Source organism: Acomys russatus, chromosome 19 (genome assembly GCF_903995435.1).
Source record: "Acomys russatus chromosome 19, mAcoRus1.1, whole genome shotgun sequence".
Classification (NCBI taxonomy): domain Eukaryota; kingdom Metazoa; phylum Chordata; class Mammalia; order Rodentia; family Muridae; genus Acomys; species Acomys russatus.
Window position 1 is genome coordinate 38,493,472 of NC_067155.1, and position 19,113 is coordinate 38,512,584.

The 19,113-nt window shown below is 38.5% G+C and overlaps 1 protein-coding gene across 1 annotated transcript; it reads left to right on the plus strand.

Annotated features, from left to right (window-relative positions):
* The first annotated feature begins 1,826 nt into the window (after positions 1–1,826).
* Positions 1,827–18,604, plus strand: LOC127202554 (cytochrome P450 3A2-like). Its single transcript, XM_051161197.1, has 8 exons — positions 1,827–1,935; positions 2,179–2,267; positions 3,194–3,342; positions 8,242–8,369; positions 9,090–9,156; positions 11,484–11,644; positions 14,463–14,689; positions 18,383–18,604. The coding sequence occupies exons 1-8, from the start codon at positions 1,843–1,845 to the stop codon at positions 18,570–18,572; spliced, it is 1,104 nt and encodes a 367-aa protein (XP_051017154.1). The 5' UTR covers positions 1,827–1,842; the 3' UTR covers positions 18,573–18,604.
* The last annotated feature ends 509 nt before the right edge of the window (positions 18,605–19,113 follow it).

The window sequence follows — 19,113 nt, forward strand, 5'->3', positions numbered from 1 at the left end:
CTCTATGCCTTGACCATCCTTTAACCCACTATTTGGATCATGATGACTGCAGATTCACAGAAATATGCCCACCTCTGTCTCCCAAGTGTTAGAATGGAAAGTTTATTTCTCCAGGCCCAGTCATGGTGTCATTTAATTTATTGTATAAATATATAGATGAAGACACATAAGGACAACCTGCTGAGTCCACTTAGTGCTGTCTGCATGTGTATGTTTTTAGAAATGACATTTTGGCATTGAACAATCCGTCAGAGTGTTCATCCTGGGAGAAAACTAATTCCTCCTCTCCCAGCTGTTGTTAATTGCCTTTAGCTCTTCATCTAGGGGTGTGCTCCATGAGATTTCCCCCATGAGAGCTGTTGTTGGAATTGTTCAGGTCCTGTATAGGCAACTGAGTTGTTATATTTTATGGGCATAGCTTCCATGGTCTAGCTAGAGGGCACAATGTCAGAGGAGAGTTCCTTGTTCTCTGTCTCTTACAGTATTTCTAGTTCCTTTTCTGCAACGTTTCCTTAGATTTAGGTGTAAAAGTTGTGTTGCATACATGTCACTTGTGGAGAGGAATGGCATGGTGAGTTATCTCCTCTTTTTGACTACTTCTAGGTTTATATAATATCCTCTTTGTGTTTCAGTTGAATCTTCTTGATAAGGAGAAACATCTACATTTACCGTTAGATATAAAGATAGTTTTGCAAGACAGTTAACCATCCTGATTTAGAAGAGTGGCCAAATTAGGTTCATCTGCACCATTGATAATCACATTTATAATTTGTATTGAGCTAGGTTTTAAGTACCAGGCATCAATTCCCTCATTTAAGAAGGCTTTGAGTCCCACTAGACATGTGTTGGGTATATACCAAGATATAAGTGCCACTTTTGCAGCTTTAGGAACAATTTGCCCTGATAGACCTTGTTCTGATTCTTAGGCATCTTAACTAAGTAGGACTATTGGTTGCTTCCTTCCACTAGCAGTTTGCACATAACCATCTGGGACTATGAAAGTGAGTCCTCACTGATTTGGGGTAACTTCCAGCTCAAAATCTCTGAGTTGTTGTCTAAATAACATAGTATGCTCAGCAATGCGGAATCATCTTTAACCTCTGGGAGGCAACCAAGAAATAGCAAAGGGCTTTATATTGTTTGTGGAGTCTCTTGATTTTCCTGACCAAAAGCTCAAAGGAATATTCTCATGGCTGGTACGAGCCTCTTGCTCTTGGAAATATTATCACCTCATGTGTCATGAGTTTACTTAATATATGTATGCACATACACTCACAAACAAATATCATATCATATACAGTGTGATGATAAGAAAATACACAGTAGTAATTCCTTAGGCCTCTACCAAGTATTCTTGGTGCTCTTTAGCCCTCCTCTCTCCATCTCCTTTTGTATTCTCATTCCTCTCCCTTCTCCAATGGAAAGCCCCTCCTCATCTTTTTTCCATTTCCCTTCCATATTACCTGTATTCTGCTATTTCCATTTCAGGAATTCCTCCTGTCATGTTATCTTTTTATTTTCTGTGGTTTCCCTGTTGTATAGTCATATTTAAAGGTTTGAAACTGGTAACCACAGATGAAGAAGAGCATGTGGTATTTGTGTTTCTTGGTGTGGGTTTTCTCATTCATTATGATATTTTCTAGTTCCATTCCTTTACCTGCCCTTGCTGTAGCCTATTTTGATGCACTTTAACTGAATATTTATGGAGACACTAGCATGAAAAGCTATGTGAAGGAAGTATTGGCTGTTTTATACATGGGTTACAACTATGTAGATAACCAGTCCCATGGAGGGCAAAATCTCTTTTTCTTTGTATTGTAGCCTTTTGGTCCGGGTGGAATTATGAAAAAAGGTATTATGAGAGCAAAGAATGAAGAATGGAAAAGAATTCGAACATTGCTGACTCCAACCTTCAGCAGTGGAAAACTGAAGGAGGTAAGAAAATGAAGGGTTTTTCATTGGAAAGGTAATAGATTCTGTCTGAGGACAGAGAAGGGTAACACCATACTCTTCAAAGAGATGCTCCTTAGAGTGTTTTATTACTAAGAATGATCTTTGTCCTCCTTAGGTCTTACACATTCCCCATAAAATGTAACTGTCTTTTCATAATGTCAATGTCTTGTTTTTGAGATGCAGAGCTTCATATTCACAACAGACTATGCTGTGTTTTGTGCTTAGATGTTTCCCATCATCCAAGACTATGGAGATATGCTGGTGAAAAATATGAGCCGAGAAGCAGAGAAAGGCAAGCCTGTTGATATGAAAGAGTGAGTAGTGGTGCATTCATTTTCTGGGGGTTCTGTAACCCATCTGGAGATATACTCTAGGTATCTAATTTTCCAAGTGTTAAATTATCCATGATTCAAAGTAAATGAGGGGTGTGGTGTTACCCTGTTGTGAACTCTTTTTTTGTTTGTTTTTTGAGACAGGGTTTCTCTGTGTATCCTTGGCCATCCTGGACTCACTTTGTAGACCAGGCTGGCCTTGAACTCACAGCGATCCGCCTGCCTCTGCCTCCCAAGTGCTGGAATTAAAGGTGTGCGCCACCACACCCAACATGAACTCTTTAAAAAAGGGGTAATTCCCAAATACTTGCATAGAAAAAGTCTTCCCCTCTGAGCACACAAGACAAAATTAGGTTATCTGTGTCATCTTGTAAATTCTAGAAGACAAAATATATAGACTAGAAAGAATATAATCTTAGGATTTCTGCAGTTGTGGAGAATGCACGCTGTAGGAAGTGGTTTTATCTGGTACGAACTGAGGTAGTTGGTTTGACCTATAGTGTTACATCTTGAAACACTGAAAAACCTAAAACTTTAGTTTTTTCCCAAGGTATTTACAAAAAGCAAAACACACACAAAATTCTCTCCTGTCCCCATCAAACTCAGAAGCAAGAAGGTTCTGGAAATGAGGTGGATAGTAAAGAGTATTGTCTCTTAATGACACGAGAGTGGTAAGCTCAAGCTGTTCTGGGTATATTGGACACAAATTGTCACATTGCTCTAATATACCAAAAACTTGGTGAGTCTATGTTTATATTTTAACCAGAAATATTATAAGTTTTTATACTACACAGAGATGATTCCCTCAGGGCAACACAGTTTTTGAGATTTTGGGAAGTGTCCATGCTATAAGAGGACAATGCAGGGGCTTTCTGGATACACACTAACTCCCCTGTCTCCCTTCTCAGCATCTTTGGGGCCTACAGCATGGATGTTATCACTAGCACCTCATTTGGAGTGAAGGTGGATTCCCTCAACAACCCTCAGGATCCCTTTGTGAAAAATACCAGGAAGCTGTTAGCACTTGACTTTTTCAATCCGTTGTTTTTCTCTATAGGTATGTAGGGTATTTTTCAAATATATCAAAAATTATCAGAGTATTGCTATTTGCCTATAATGTTATTGAATGCATAATGATGTCCCCAAATTCCACCAGAGAACTCCTATAGTTGAAAACACCTTCAGCCAGGTGGCTGGATACAAGATTAATTAAAAAAAAAAAAAACCCAATAGCCGTCCTGTTTGCAAATAAGAAATGGGCTGAGAAAGATATTAGGGAAACAAAACCCTTCACAATAGCCACAAACCTCACAGGATATCGTGGTTTAACGCTAAACAAGCAAGTGCAAACATTTTATGAGAAAACCTTCAAGTATATGAAGAAATAAATTGAAGAAAATATTAGAAGATGGAAAGAGTGTCCATGTGCATGTATTGGAAGGATCAACATAGTAAAAATGACTGTCCTACCAAAAGCAATCTACAGATTCAATGCAATTTCCATAAAAATATAAACATAATTCTTACAGACCTTGAAAGAACAGTTCTTAACTTCGTAAGGAAAACCAAAGTACCTAGAATAGCAAAGACAATCCTGTATGACAAACTATCTTCAGGAGTTTTTTTCCATTCCTGATTTCAAACTGTACTATAGAACAACAGTAATGAAAACTTCATGGTACTGGCATATAAGCAGAATGGTTCATAAATGGAATTGAATCAGAGTCAGAAACAAACCCACATGCCTATGGACACTTCATTTTTGAAAAAGAAGCCAAAACATACAGTGGAAAAAGTGTCTTCAATAAGTGGTGCTGGCCTACCTGGATGTCTACATTTAGAAAATTGGAAATAGATCCATATTTATCACCACCCTACACAAGACTAAGTACAGCTGGATTAAGGACCTCAACATGAATCCAGATACAATTTTTCTTCTAAACCTGTTACAAGAAACAGTTTGGGAAGAGCCTCAAACTCATTGGCATAGGAGGCATCTTCCTGAACAGAACATCAATAACTCAGGCTCTAAGATCAACAATTAATAAATGGGATCTCATGAACTGGAAAAGCTTCTGTAAGGCAAAGGACACTCTCAAAAGAACAAAGCAACAGCCCATAGACTGGGAAAAGATCTTCACCAACTCTCTATCTCACCAAGGGCTAATATACAAATATATAAAGAATTTAAGAATTTAAGAAATTAAACACCGTCCAACCAAGTAATCCAACTTAAAAAATGGGGTACAGACCTAAAGAGAATTCTCAACAGAGGAATACCAAATGGATGAAAAACACTTAAAGAAATGCTCAACATGGAATGGGATAACCATTGAGATGAACAAGAATAAATTAATAAAAAGTTAAAAAAAAAAAAAAGAAATGCTCAACTTTCCTACTCATCATGGAAATGCAAATCAAAATGACTCTGAGGTTTCATCTTACACATATTAGAATGGTAAGATAAAAAACTCAGGGCCAACACATGCTGTTGAGGATGTGGAGAAAGAAGAACACTCCTCCGCGGCTGGTGGGAGTGAAATCTTGTACTACCACTTTGGAAATCAATCTGATGCTTTCTCAGAAAGTTGGGAATAGTGCTACCCCAAGACTCCGTTATTCCACTCCTGGGCATACACCTGAAAGATGCTCTACCATACAAGGTCATTTGTTCAACTATGTTCATAGCATCCTTATTCATAATAGCCAGAATCTGGAAACAACCTTGATGTCCCTCTATGGAAGCAGGGATAAAGAAACTGTGGTACATTTACACAATACATGGGATACTACTAAGATTTAAAAACTAGGAAATCTTGAAATTTGGATGCAAATGGATGGAACTCGAAAAGATCATCCTGAGTGAGGCAACCCAGACCCCCAAAGACATGCACGGTATGTATTCACTTATAAGTGGATATTAACTCAACACACATGTCTTCTAAGAGACTCCATGTAGAAGGGCATTGGGACAGATGCCAGGAATGGAAACCTGAGCTCCAGAAGAGCACTGACAGTTGTATGGCAGAATAGGGGCATGGAAAGAGCTGGAAGGTTCAGTGTCCATACAGGGAGACAATGAAGGGCAATAGAACTGGACCCAAGGGGGACCATACAAACTCAAACACCATCCAAGGACAATACATACAGAGAATGAATTGTCCATATGCAGCCAATGGACAGATCATTCTTCATGGTGGGGGGATGGAGGGAGCAGGGACTACATAAATTTAACTTTCTGATTGTAGTCTACTTTTTAATTGTTTTTTTATTTCTAATTTCTTCACTTTATGTCCAAATTGTTACTTCTCCTCCATGTTTGCATTTCATTTATCCATTTGAGTTTTTCCTCTACTACCATTAGCAGGGCTGGATTTGTGAACAAGTACGGTTTGAATTTGTTTTAGTTGTGGAATATCTTGTGTCATCCATCTATGGTTATCAGAAATTTTGCTGGGTATAGTAGTCTGGACTGGCATCTGTAGTCTCTCAGGGTTTGCAAGACATCTACCTAGGCCCTTCTGCTTTTTATGGTCCCTGCTGAAAAGCCCAGTGTGATTCTGATATGTTTGCCATTGTATGTTACTTGGCCTTTTTTCCCTTTCTGTTTTTAATACTTTTTCATTATTCTGTAAATTTGGAGGAGTTTCTTTTCTGATCTACTCTATTTGGTGTTCTGTAGGCCTCTTGTATTTTTTTTATGAATCTCTTTCTTTAAATTGTGGGATTTTCTTCTATGATTTTGTTGCAAGTATTTTCTGGGCCTTGGAGCCCGGCATCTTCTCTTTCCTCAATTCCTATTATCCTTAGGTTTCTCTTTTTTTGGTGTTCTTGATTTCTTGGGTGCTTTGTGTCAGGAATTTTTATGTTTAATATTTTCTTCAAAGGTTGCATCAAATTTTTGTATTGTATTGTGTACTCCTGAGATTCTTTCCTCCATGTCTTGTACACTGTTGGCAGTGCTTTCCTCTAGCATTCGTGTTTACTTCTCTAAGTTCTCTCTTTCCAGGCTTTCCTCAATTTATGCTTTCATTACTGTTTCCATTTTCATCTTCAGACCCTGAAACGTTTTATTGATTTCCTTCACCTGATTGCATTTTTTTGATTTTTTTCCAGTGACTTCTTCATTTCTTATCTATAGGCCTATATCATGGCCTCTCTAAGGTCCTCAATTTGTTTCACTCTATCTTCCTATATTTGTTGACAGATTTCATTCATTTCCTCCATTATCATCTTCATTAGGAAATACTTGAGGTCATTTTCTTGTGTTTCAGTTGAGGCATGTGTCTAGGCTCTGGAGACCATGCCCACAACTGCCTGGGCCCTGGAGCCTTCTGTGGATTGACCAGATGATCTGAGGTAAAATCCACCTGTGATCCACACACTGGTGTCTCCCTTGGGCTAGAGAAATCAGACACTGGTGCCCTGTAGCCCACAGTTCAGTCTGAGACACATAGTCTGATATGTAGGGTCCATCTGCAGCTCATAGGCTGGCATGCGGCCAGACTCTGGGGACTGGCAACATGCTGGCAGGGACCCAACGACTCCTCCATGGATCAGCTGGATGCCCTGAGGCCGTACTCTCCTGTGTTCCAACCCGTGTGGACCCTTCTCAGGGCTCCTCAGCTCTGGTGCTCTGTAGTTCCCATCCTAGTCCTTTGGCAGCTCAGTCTTGTCGATAAGACACTGTATATGATTTGCGCAGCCATCTTGGAACTGCTCCTCATTTTAATGACTTTAACTGATGATTTCTTGTTAATGGAGTTTGTTGTGTTGCATTAGGTATGAGTACATTTAAGTAAAGGAACAGTTTTTATGTCAAGTGTGTTGGTGAATGTTTTTAATGCCAGCAGTAGTGCTATAAAGCAGGAAGATTGCAGTTCTTGGCCTGACTGGCCTATGATCAATATTTTTCTTCAAACTCAGGGTCTAGGGATGGAGCTTTGTGATATGGTACTTGGATAGGATGTATGTACTTGGATAGGCTATGTATTTCACCACCACCATTGCAAAAATTTTGTTTATATCTATTCAGATTATGATTAGTCATCTAGTTTGCTCTCAGCCTTTTGATTCTCTGCCTCAACTCTCAGAAGGATGTGGTCCTGAGATTGCCACAACTCAGGGTTGTAACTTATTTTTGTGTATTCTTGTTTACAGATGCTATGCCCTGAATAACATTTAAACCTGCTTTTTGGTTTTAACCACTGAATAATCATAAAAAGAGATAGACCAAGTTATCATTTTTTTTAACTTAATGTGAACGATCCCCCTCAATTTCTGTGTAAACTCATAGACAATTTTCATCAAGTTGAGAGAATTACTTCTAGTTTCCTAAGAACATTTACCAGAAAGAAATATCCAACATTGGATATGCTGTCCTAATTTCTTATTACTCCATGTCTGATATGCTTTTGTGGCATTTGGTTTTATTTTGTTTTGTGCTTCCTCAGAGAGCATGAGTCAGGATTCATTTCATGTTTCTGCATTAAGTTGGCAAATGTTTTGTTGATGATGTCACTGATAATATTTTAAGTCATTTACTCTGCAATTTTAATTTGCATGACACATTGTTTTTTAACAAGATAATGCAATGTTTTAGAATAAATTTTCAATCTTTTCTTAATTTTGTAAGTTTTCGCTATGCCTGTGAAGAATTGATTTGTCTATCAAATATTTGGTAGAATTCCACATTGAATCTTCCTGGAGAGTTCCTCATTATATGTTTGTGTGTGTATGTGTGTGTGTGTGTGTGTGTGTGTGTGTGTGTGTGTGTTTAATTTGATGTCTTTAGATATAATAAACTTTCTATATTACATAATTTAATTTGAGCCTCTTTCTGTCAGTTTGGTTTCTATCATTTTAAAAGATTATGCAGTTTTTTTTACTAATTGTGAATAAAATAACTGAGAATAGATAAAGTTTGCATTTTCACTGTCATTTTTTTTCTCTGTAGCACTCTTCCCATTCCTCCTTAAAATATATGACAAACTGAATATCTCCATATTTCCAAGTGATGCTATAACATTTTTACAAAATTTTGTAAATAAGACAAAAAAAGATCGGCTTGATGATAATTACCAGGTAAAATATAATAAAAATTTATTTGAATTCCAAGGCAATTCTGTCACATATCAACTTTACCCATAGAAGCCTCTATTAGATATTTGATGAATTTGATATGTCCATTTGTGTTATGACATTTCTTCAATTTGAGCAATTTCTTTGAACATAGAGATTTCCACTTGTATAGCATGTTTTTGCCTAATGTGACCGGGGGTGGAAGAAAGAAAGTGTCAGAAAGATGCCAGGGCATAAGTATTTAACCTGAGGCATGGTAGCATATTTTCTATTATTCTTGGTGTCTGGAGTATTTGTATGTAATCACATAAAACCCAGTAATAAGTGCCAAAAACATTAGTCACTGCCTGTGGGGTGTTGGTTAAGAATATGTCAAGAAAACAACAAACTGATGCTTAGGACTTCCTTCTGAACAAATGCCTACGGCAGGAGAATGAACTACAACCATGCAGTCAGGAGTCTGTCTTGAGATGATCAGAATGAGTAAAATCAATGAGAAAAAGGTCTTTGACCAGACAGCATAATAGTAGACCATGATAGACAGCTTTTCCTCCAAAATCTAATGATAAGTGCTCTGTACTACTAATGATTCAGGCCACTTTAGCACTATTCTAGGGTTAAATAAGTCATATACTCATAGGAGAGTTTAAATTATTCACACAATATAGAATTTTAACTTCACAACAGCACACCTTTGCCTTTGATATCTTTGTCTGCTTTTAGCACCGAGTGGATTTTCTTCAGTTGATGATGAACTCTCAGAATTCCCAGGATGTGGATTCCCATAAAGGTAAGTAAGGATACTTCAGGATCTAAAATGTGTGCATAGAGGAAAGAGCTCTTTCTTGAAATGTAAATTGGTAATTCAAGCAGAGAAGGCTTCCTTCTAAACTGCAGAAAGGCACTGATATGTGGTGTTATTTACAGCAACCTGTAACTTTCTAAAATTATGTAGGATATGCTTACAGAAAATATGAAGATTACTATACCTTCCATCTATGTCAGGAATATTACAATCATAAACTCTCAATAACATGCTGCCTGAGACCTGAATTGTCCCAACAACTGCTGACATTTCAACATAGGTGTGCAAAAATCTCATAAGTAATCATTCCTTACTGAAAAGCTACAGATAGTTAACAACTGCTAAGAGAAAAGCATTCAGGCTTTCACAGGGATGCGTCCTTACTTGTCCAATACTAAATGATCATCTCTACAAACAAATACATGTAGGAGAAACTAAGAAGACTCAGCATGTGATATTATACGTTTTATTTGTATGTGTAATAAAATTGTGAAATAAGAGGCCATAAATTTGGGGATGAATTGGTGTGTGGCATGGGAGGGGCAGAAGAGAGGAGGGGAGAAGAAAACGAAAAAAATTATATTTTTAGTTAAAGTTGTATAAATCTGAGGGTCCATTATGAGCCTGGCCTTCACAATACAAAAGCCTACAGTGATGTGTGGGTTACCTATATCGGTCAAATGTTGATTGTCAGCTTCATGCAGAGCCAATAAATCATAACCAGTACCTGCAAATGTACTTCCATAGCACCCAATAAGCAAGCAAAGTGCCAAAATAGCACCTTTCAGTGTGGTTCATGTTTTGAAGTGTGTTCACTAGCTTAAGGGACTGTGGAATTTTTTTCTTTCACAATAGTAAAGTACTAAAGAAGAAAATACCCCATGTTTATGATACATTTCCTCTTCATTTTTTATTTTATTTATTTTTTACTGGATTTAGTATTTCAGAGTAAGGCATTTTCCATGTATTAGTACTGCAGCATATCTTTTAAAAATCATTATTATTTAATTTCATCATTTATCCTACATTGGAAGGCAATGACCGATCTTTGTTTTTTTAAACAATCTTTATAAATTAAGTATATTTTGGTCATGTTTCTTCCCTATTCTAAGGTCTTTCAGAACTCTACCCACCCTAATTTGAGTTCTTTTTCAAATGCAAACAAGACAAAATCACCCAAAACCAGGGAATGAAATATAATTCTGAAAAGAAATAGATACCTACCAAACTATAAGAATACAAACACACACACACACACACACACACACACACACACACTGGTGTCAAGTATATGTTGGGCAATGACTTCTGAACATAAGCCTGCCCTGGAGTGACTGACATACTAAGTGTTATTCTATTGAAGTAAACTGTTTTTCCCTCTCCCAGAGGTATAAATGACAGATCTGTTGGTAAGCTTTTGCCCTGGGTCTTGTTCTTTTTCTTCCTTCCTTCCTTCCTTCCTTTCATTTTAAAAATATATAATAAAATAAAGTAAAATAGGATAAAACAAAAAACCTAACATACCAATGTTGGGGAAGGCAAACCAACAGAAGGAAAAGAGCCAAAAGAAAAGCACGGGAATCAGAGGCCTGCCTGTCTCTGCACCCTCAGGAATCACATAAACACACTGAGATGGGAGCAATAATATATACACAGGAGATCTGTCAGATGCCCGTGCAGGTCCTATGCATGCTTCTCCAGTCTCTATAAGTTCCTATGAACCTTGTCCATGTTGATTTAAAGAGCCCTGTGTTCTTGGTATTCTCCGTCATGTCTACATCTTGTACCCCACCTTCCTTTACTTCCACGGGGTTCCCTGAACTCTTAGGAGAGGGATTTAATGGAAATATACACGTTAGGGCTGAGTGATCCAAAGTCCCTCACTCTCTACCTAGTATCTGGCTGTGGTTCTCTATATTTCTTCTCATCTGCTGTGGAAGGAAGCTTCTCTGATGATGGCTGAGCACTGATATAAAAATATAGAAGAATATCATTAGGAGTAATTTTGTCATTACACCTCTTTTTGTGTTTTATACAACAATATTATTTGGTTTTACCATTGGTCCCTGGGCTATATCTAACCTCAGGTTCTTGGTCACAGGCAGTGGCAGGTTTGGTTCCATTTTGTGAGTTGGTCTTGGGTCGAATCAATTATTGGTTGCTTACTCCCTTAGTCGTTATATGACTATTAACCCAGCATAAGGTGCAGAGTACCTTAGTGTATGTGTCAAGGATGCTCGAACTTACTTAGCGAAGGCTGTATGTAAGCACTAGCCTTGATCATTGACATAAAATGTCTAATCTTGTTTTAGGTTTCTCTGACATGGAGATCATGGCCCAATCAATTGTATTTATTTTTGCTGGCTATGAGACAACTAGTACTACTCTCTCCTTTCTTATGTATACACTGGCCACTCATCCTGAAGTCCAGAAGAAACTCCAGCATGAGATCGATGCAGCCTTTCCCAATAAGGTGAGCAGATGGTGCCTGGAGGCACAGGGAAAAGGTCAAAACGCATCAAGGAACACAACGTCCATGCTTCTATTTAGAATTATAGTAAACAGTAAGAATAGATTCTTTCAGCAATAGTCACAGAAAATCTAAGTCAGAGACTATTATGAATAAAGCTGCTAAGAAAATGAAGACCCAGAGAAAAATACATGGTATATACTCACTTGTAAGTATATACCCTATGAGAGTAGATGCCCTATGAGAGACTCCACCCAGTGAGGGATTAGGTCAGATGGCAGGACTCACATCAGACCCCTGTGGAGCATTAAGAGTTGTATAGAAGAATACAGGGGATGGAAGGACCAGGAAAGTCCAAGAGCCACAACATCAATGCTGGCAGACATGGACCCAAGGGGTCTACAAAAACTCAAGCATCAACCAAGGACAATTCATACAGAGAACTTTGACACACTGTTCAGATATAACCAATGGAAGCTCATTGTTCATATTGGGAAGTGGGTGGGCAGGAACAGGGACTGCCTCTGACATGAGCTCTGGGGCCAGTGATTTGATCTCTTCTCCTTGACACAGAGGCACTGTGGGCAACCAGAGGAAGAGGATGCAGGCTATTAGGATGAGATCTGATAGCCTGTGTGCAGCTGGTGGGAGAGGAGACCTTCTACCCCCAGTTAGAGGTCTAGGGAAGGAGAACAGCTTAGGGAAGGAAGAAGAGGGTGGGAACAGGTAGATAAGAGCAAGGGGATAGCAACTGGAATGAAATGTGGATAAATTATAATAGTGATTTAAAAAATCTAAAACAAAAAGAGAAAAGAAATCTAAGACAGAGGAAAAACTGCATGTAGAGAAAATGTAAGCTTATAATTCTATACTGCTCCTGCAATATCCACTACCTCTAACCACAATGACACAGTCTAAAACATGCATAAAATCTCTTCAGATTTCTAAGCATAATCAAGTACCAGTCAGGTGTCTTCTTGAAAAGTAAATGATGTTTTGCCTGCATGTATATTTTGTATGATGTGCATACCTGGAATGTGAGGAAGCCAGAAGAAAGCATCAGATCCTGGAAACGTGGGTCCTGGGAAGTGACCCTGGGTGGTTTATAAGAGTGAACAGTGCTCTTAATCTCTGGAGACCCTTAAACAAGTGACTCCATAGCTGTATTATTATACTGAAGCATGAAATGCTTTGGCCTGACTGTTGACTGATAGAGCCTGTGATTGACTTGCCTGGACAACCTGACTCAGCTCTTCGCCTCATACCTTCTCTCCTTAATCACATAATTAGTCTTGAAGAAGGCAAATCATTGAAGCCTCCAACTTAAACTGTTCACATCTGCATTGTAATCTCCTCAGTGTCTATGAAGTCACAGGCATACACTACATGATCTGTCTTCACATCTGTACCCAGAACTTGGTTCTGTTTGGTAATGTCCCCGAACTATGTGACTGTAATATTCGGGCTGTTAGGAAGGTGCACAGAAATATCTTGAGACCTTGAACTCACCCCATGTTCTTGTTTCATTCTGTTTCTATGACAAATATCCTGACTAAAAACAACTATGGACAGCAAAGTATTTATTTCAACCTATATTTTCAGAGGACTGTCTTCACTCATGAAAGTCAAATCAGGAACAGAAGGCAGAAACTTGTAAGGGGAGTATAGTTAAGACCCCTTGTTGCAGGGGGCCATGGCGACTGAAGAAGGCACTTCTAACTAGATAACCCTCTTATCAGAGGGCAGAGAACACCTACCCACCCAGAAAAATATTTTTTCAAAACTTGCCCTGACTACGAGAAATGCAGGGATAAAGACAGAATAGATAGAGTAGAGACTGAGTGAATGTCCAACCAAGCTAGGCCCAAGCAAAGATCCACCTCACTGGAAGAGAGCCAATCCTTGATGCTATTAATGGTACTCTTCATGCCTGCAGACAGGAGCCTATAAAGCTGTTTCCATACAATGTAGGATAATGTGCGCAGGCAATATATCCATTACTGTAGAATGGACCCTAATAATCAAATAACAATCTTGGTTATCCACCCCCCAAATGTTCACAAACCAATCTGATCCAGTAATTCCTAATCTCTCAGTTGAGATTTTCTTCCTAGATGACCCTAGGCTGTATGTAATAGATAAAGCCAAGTATGAGCATCTAAAGCAACAACAGGAAGACTCTCCACAATCAAGTGGATTTCCCACTAGGATTGAAATTTATGCCAAAGTAGTATCTGTTACTACCTTATTTTCCCATCATGAACTTTAAAAGGAATAATTGTTAATCACTGTCAATTTTATATATGATTTGTGTTTAAAATGGAATCAAAATTTCAGATTGTGTAACCATAGTAATACAATTTAATCAAAATATTTACATGACATGAATTCTCAACTTAAAGTCTTGAACTGGAATTAAAAACAAATATGCTGCAATTCTCCGCATTATGTTTCTGTCTCTGTACTTGTTATCTCTCTATTAAGTTAAAAACCTTCTTGATAACTGATTTGTCTTGAGTGTTATTTTCACAATATGTCATTTTTATTATGTGAAGTGGAAAACAGCACAAAGTCAACTAGAATTTTTGGGTTCAAAGGATGTGCTTTATCTGACTAGTCACCTATATTCACTTCACAGTGCATTTCAATGGTGTTTAATGGGTCAAGGTATATGACTGCTGTTAACATGACTTATAATGATAAATTCAGTCATCATTATGAGTTAAATGTGGAGTTCCTAACAACTTAATAGTGATACATAGCTTGACATGAAAGTTAATATCATAACTTAACTGAACAAAATCTGGTTTTCTCTTTCCAGACACCTGCCACTTATGAGACGCTGGTAGAGATGAAATATCTGGATATGGTAGTATACGAATCTCTGAGATTATATCCAGCTTCTAACAGGATTCAAAGACTCAGTAAGAAAGATTTTGAAATCAATGGTGTGTTCATTCCTAAAGGGACAATTGTGACTGTACCTGTCTTTGCTCTTCACCGAGACCCACAATACTGGAACGACCCTGAGGAGTTCCACCCTGAAAGGTACAAGAATCCTAAAAAGGGAAAACTACTCAGGATCAGGATTCTCTACAAATGTTGATATGTTTCTTACTGAAAATCACATAACCCTACATTTATCTTATCTTGCCTGTATGTTTGACAGGAAATTTCGTACTACAGAGTGATAATTATTGTACAAACTACAGCTATTTGAGCTTATAAAATGTAGCATTACTACAAGTTTAATTTTATTTTAAAGTCTTAGAGATGAAATTAAACAGTCCCAAACCAAATAACTCAATTGAGAAATGGGGCTTGGAACTAAACAGAGAATTCTCAACAGAGGAGTATCAAATGGCTGAGAAACACTTAAAGAAATTCTCAACTTCCTTAGTCATCAGGGAAATGCAAATCAAAACAACTCTGAGATTCCATCTTACACCCATCAGAATGGCTAAGATCAAAAATTCAAGCGACACCACATGCTGGCGAGGATGTGGGGAGAGAGGAACACTCCTTCATTGCTGGTGGGAATGCAAACTAGTACAGCCACTTTGGAAATCTATCTGGTGCTATCTCAGAAAAATGGGAATAGGGCTTCCTCAAGACCCAGCTATTCCACTCCTTGGAATATACCCAGAAGATGCTCCAGCACACAACAAGAAAATTTGCTCAACCATGTTCATAGCAGCCTTATTCATAATAGCCAGAACATGGAAAAAGCTTAAGTGTCCCTCAGTAGAAGAATGAATAAAGAAACTGTGGTACATATACACTATGGAATACTACTCAGCTATTAAAAACAAGGAATTCCCGAAATTTGTGGATAAATGGATTGAGCTAGAAATGATCATAATGAGTGAGTTAACCCAGAAGCAGAAAGAATCAAATGGTATATACTCACTTATATCTGCATACTAGCCCAAGGGGCATGTCCCATGACATCCTTCACTTACCAGGAAACTGGGGCAGAGAGGAGGACATCCTATTGGGACTCTAGATGAGAGAAGCATGGGAGAATAGCAAAGTAGAAGGATCCAGAGGGTCCTAGAAACCTACAAGTAGAACATTATGATAGGCAGATTTGGGCCCAGGGGTCCCGCTCAAACTAAGGCACCAGCCAAGGACAATACAGGCAGTAAACTTTAAACCCCTACCCAGATCTACAGTTGAGTGGAGAGTGAAGTATGACTTTCTCACGTACTCTGGTGCCTCATAATTGACCATGTCCCCTGGATGGGGAGACCTGGTGGCACTCAGAGGAAGGACAGCAGGTTACCAAGAAGAGACTTGATACCCTATGAGCATATACAGGGGAGGAAATCCTCCTCAGGAACAGTCATAGGGGAGGGGAGTAAGGGGAAAATGGGAGGAAGGGAAGAATGGGAGGATACAAGGGATGGGATAACTATTGAGATGTAACAAGAATAAATTAATAAAAAATTTAACACAAATCCAATAAATATAGTATATCTGAGGACATACTTCTACGTGCTTATAGGTATTTCATTAAAAAATCAGGCTTCATAGCAGCCTTATTCATAATAGCCAGAACATGGAAACAGCCTAAGTGTCCCTCAGTAGAAGAGTGGATAAAGAAACTGTGGTACATATACACTATGGAATACTACTCAGCTATTAAAAACAAGGAATTCCCGAAATTTGTGGATAAATGGATTGAGCTAGAAATGATCATAATGAGTGAGATAACCCAGAAGCAGAAAGACTCAAATGGTATATACTCACTTATATCTGCATACTAGCCCAAGGGGCATGTCCCACGAAAGCCTTCACTTACCAGGAAACTGGGACAGAGGGGAAGGCATCCTATTGGGACTCTAAATGAGAGACGCATGGGAGAACAGCAAAATAAAAGGATACAGAGGGTCCTAGAAATCTACAAGTAGAAAAATATGATAGGCAGATTTGGGCCCAGGGGTCCCGCTCAAACTAAGGCACCAGCCAAGGACAATACAGGAGGTAAACTTTAAACCCCTTCCCAGATCTAGCCAATGGTCAGAATATTCTCCACAGTTGAGTGGAGAGTGTGATACGACTTTCTCACGTACTCTGGTGCCTCACATTTGACCATGTCCCCTGGAGGGGGAGACCTGGTGGCACTCAGAGGAAGGACAGCAAGCAGCCAAGAAGAGACTTGATACCCTATGAGAATATACAGGGGGACGTAATCCCCCTCAGGAACAGTCATAGGGGAGGGGAATAATGGAAAAATGGGGGGGGGGAGGAATGGGAGGATACAAGGGATGGGATAAACATTGAGATGTAACAAGAATAAATTAATAAAAAAAAAGAACAAAAAAAAAATCAGGCTTCTCTTCTTTTTAGAAATTCTCATTATATTCAATAACACATGAAATACCATGTAATGACACATGCTTATGTGTGTGTGTGTGTGTGTGTGTGTGTGTGTGTGTGTGTGTGTGTGTGAGAGAGAGAGAGAGAGAGAGAGAGAGAGAGAGAGAGAGAGAGAGAGAGAGAGACAGAGAGAGACAGAGAGAGACAGAGACAGAGAGAGGGATCACAATTACAGTGATGAGGGAATCAGTATCTTGTTTATCTTGTTAGGCTTATATTCCTTTGATGTTATCCATAATGTCACAAGAACTCTCTGAACACATCACCAAATTTAGGTATCATCTCCATACTCAATTTGATTAGAAATTGGTGCACATGGATAGCATAGAAAGTCTCCTCTCAGGTTCAACTAACCTTGCTAAGGATAAATGAGAATATAAGTCCTCCTAGTGCTTTCTTCTTCATGAGGTCAACACCCTCACACTCATCCACTGGGTGACTCTGCCAAAACCAGGTGACCTACTCTGTAGAAAGTTGAGATTGTCATCCTTCCTGAGTCTGAAGCAGGGTCTTAAGAGAATGGAGAGTCATAAACATTCTATGGGCACTGCGTGCAACACGGGAAATTTTTATTGTTTGCCATTTTTGTACTTTTAATAATAATAAAAGACTCAGAATGATGTTTTCTTTATTTTGAAATTATAATTTAATTACCTACTTCCTTTTCATTTCCTTCAACCACATACTGTCAATTACCTCTTTCTTTTCAAAGACATAACTTTCCTTTCCACCAATTTGCTACTGCATGTATGTGTGTGTGTGTGTGTGTTTTATAAATATAACGTGATTAGTCCAAATAATGAAGAGATAAAGAAATTAAAGATTTTGTGAAAGAAGGTAAGTAGAGAAAAAAAGAAAGTTGGAGAGGAAAAGAAGGATGAAGAAGAGAAAAAGATGAAAAGGACCATGATAAAGCAAGGAGAAGAATAAACAGGAAGAAGAAAAGTGATGGAAATGGAGTAGGAACATTTTATTAGTAACACACACATCTTCTTCTCCTTCTCCACACACCCAACTTAAGGTCAAGACCAATTTCCTCACCCTCATTCATGCTAATGTCTGTGATGTTGTCACATCCATATCCCACAACATATTTTAAGGTTTAAAGCTACATTTGCTTTCAATGAACATTCACCACACATCATCTTACTAACATGAGGGCACTCCATTAAGGTGAAGGTGTGGAAAGAATGCTAACTTCCAAATTTCAGACTAAATTCACTACAATGTGATTTGAAAGGCCAACACATTGAAGTTCCCTGTATGACCTTGGATTGGGGTTTATGTGAAAGCTGTAACTATTTCATTCTTGAGAGTTCCATGTTTTAATGTTTATATTATTGCTCAATTTGACACTAGGTTCAGCAAGGAGAATAGAGAGACAATCAATCCTTATGTGTTCCTGCCCTTTGGACATGGTCCTAGAAGCTGTATTGGCATGAGGTTCGCCTTGATGAACCTAAAACTTGCTGTTGTCAAAGTCCTGCAGAACTTCTCCCTGCAAATGTGTGAAGAAACAGAGGTGAGACTGAAAACATTGTCTTTTTGAGTGCATTTTAAGAGGCCATCAGCATTTTTATAAACTGCAAGCTCATTATTTAAACAAAGCCATTTTTGATCTCTAGGGCCCTTCAGGTATGGAGCAGTTATTCCGTGCCTCAGAACATATGCCATGGTTATTTAGAGTCAGTGTAGATTGCCTTATGCGATCATGTATAGCATCCTAAAAGCTGAGCAAAGCTTGTTTGTAGCACATCCATGTATGTATACACTATGCATGGAACATATTTAAAAGTGTTTCATGTTAACTATGTATGTGAACATGTCTTGACTCCAAGAGAGTAACAATCACATTATGATGAACATATCATTTCAGTAAATTCACTTCATGTACGGAGTCACTTTATAAGCTCCATAGTGGTTTCCAATGAAAGCCATAGCCCCAAATCACTGCCTTAAGTCGCTATTCATGGATATAAAGAGGTCCTTTGTCCAGCCGTTTTACCCACTTGTGGTCATATTTTAGGAACTCCGGTTTAGACTGCCAGGCTTCCATTTACATTCTTATAATAAGACCATGTGCTTTCTTT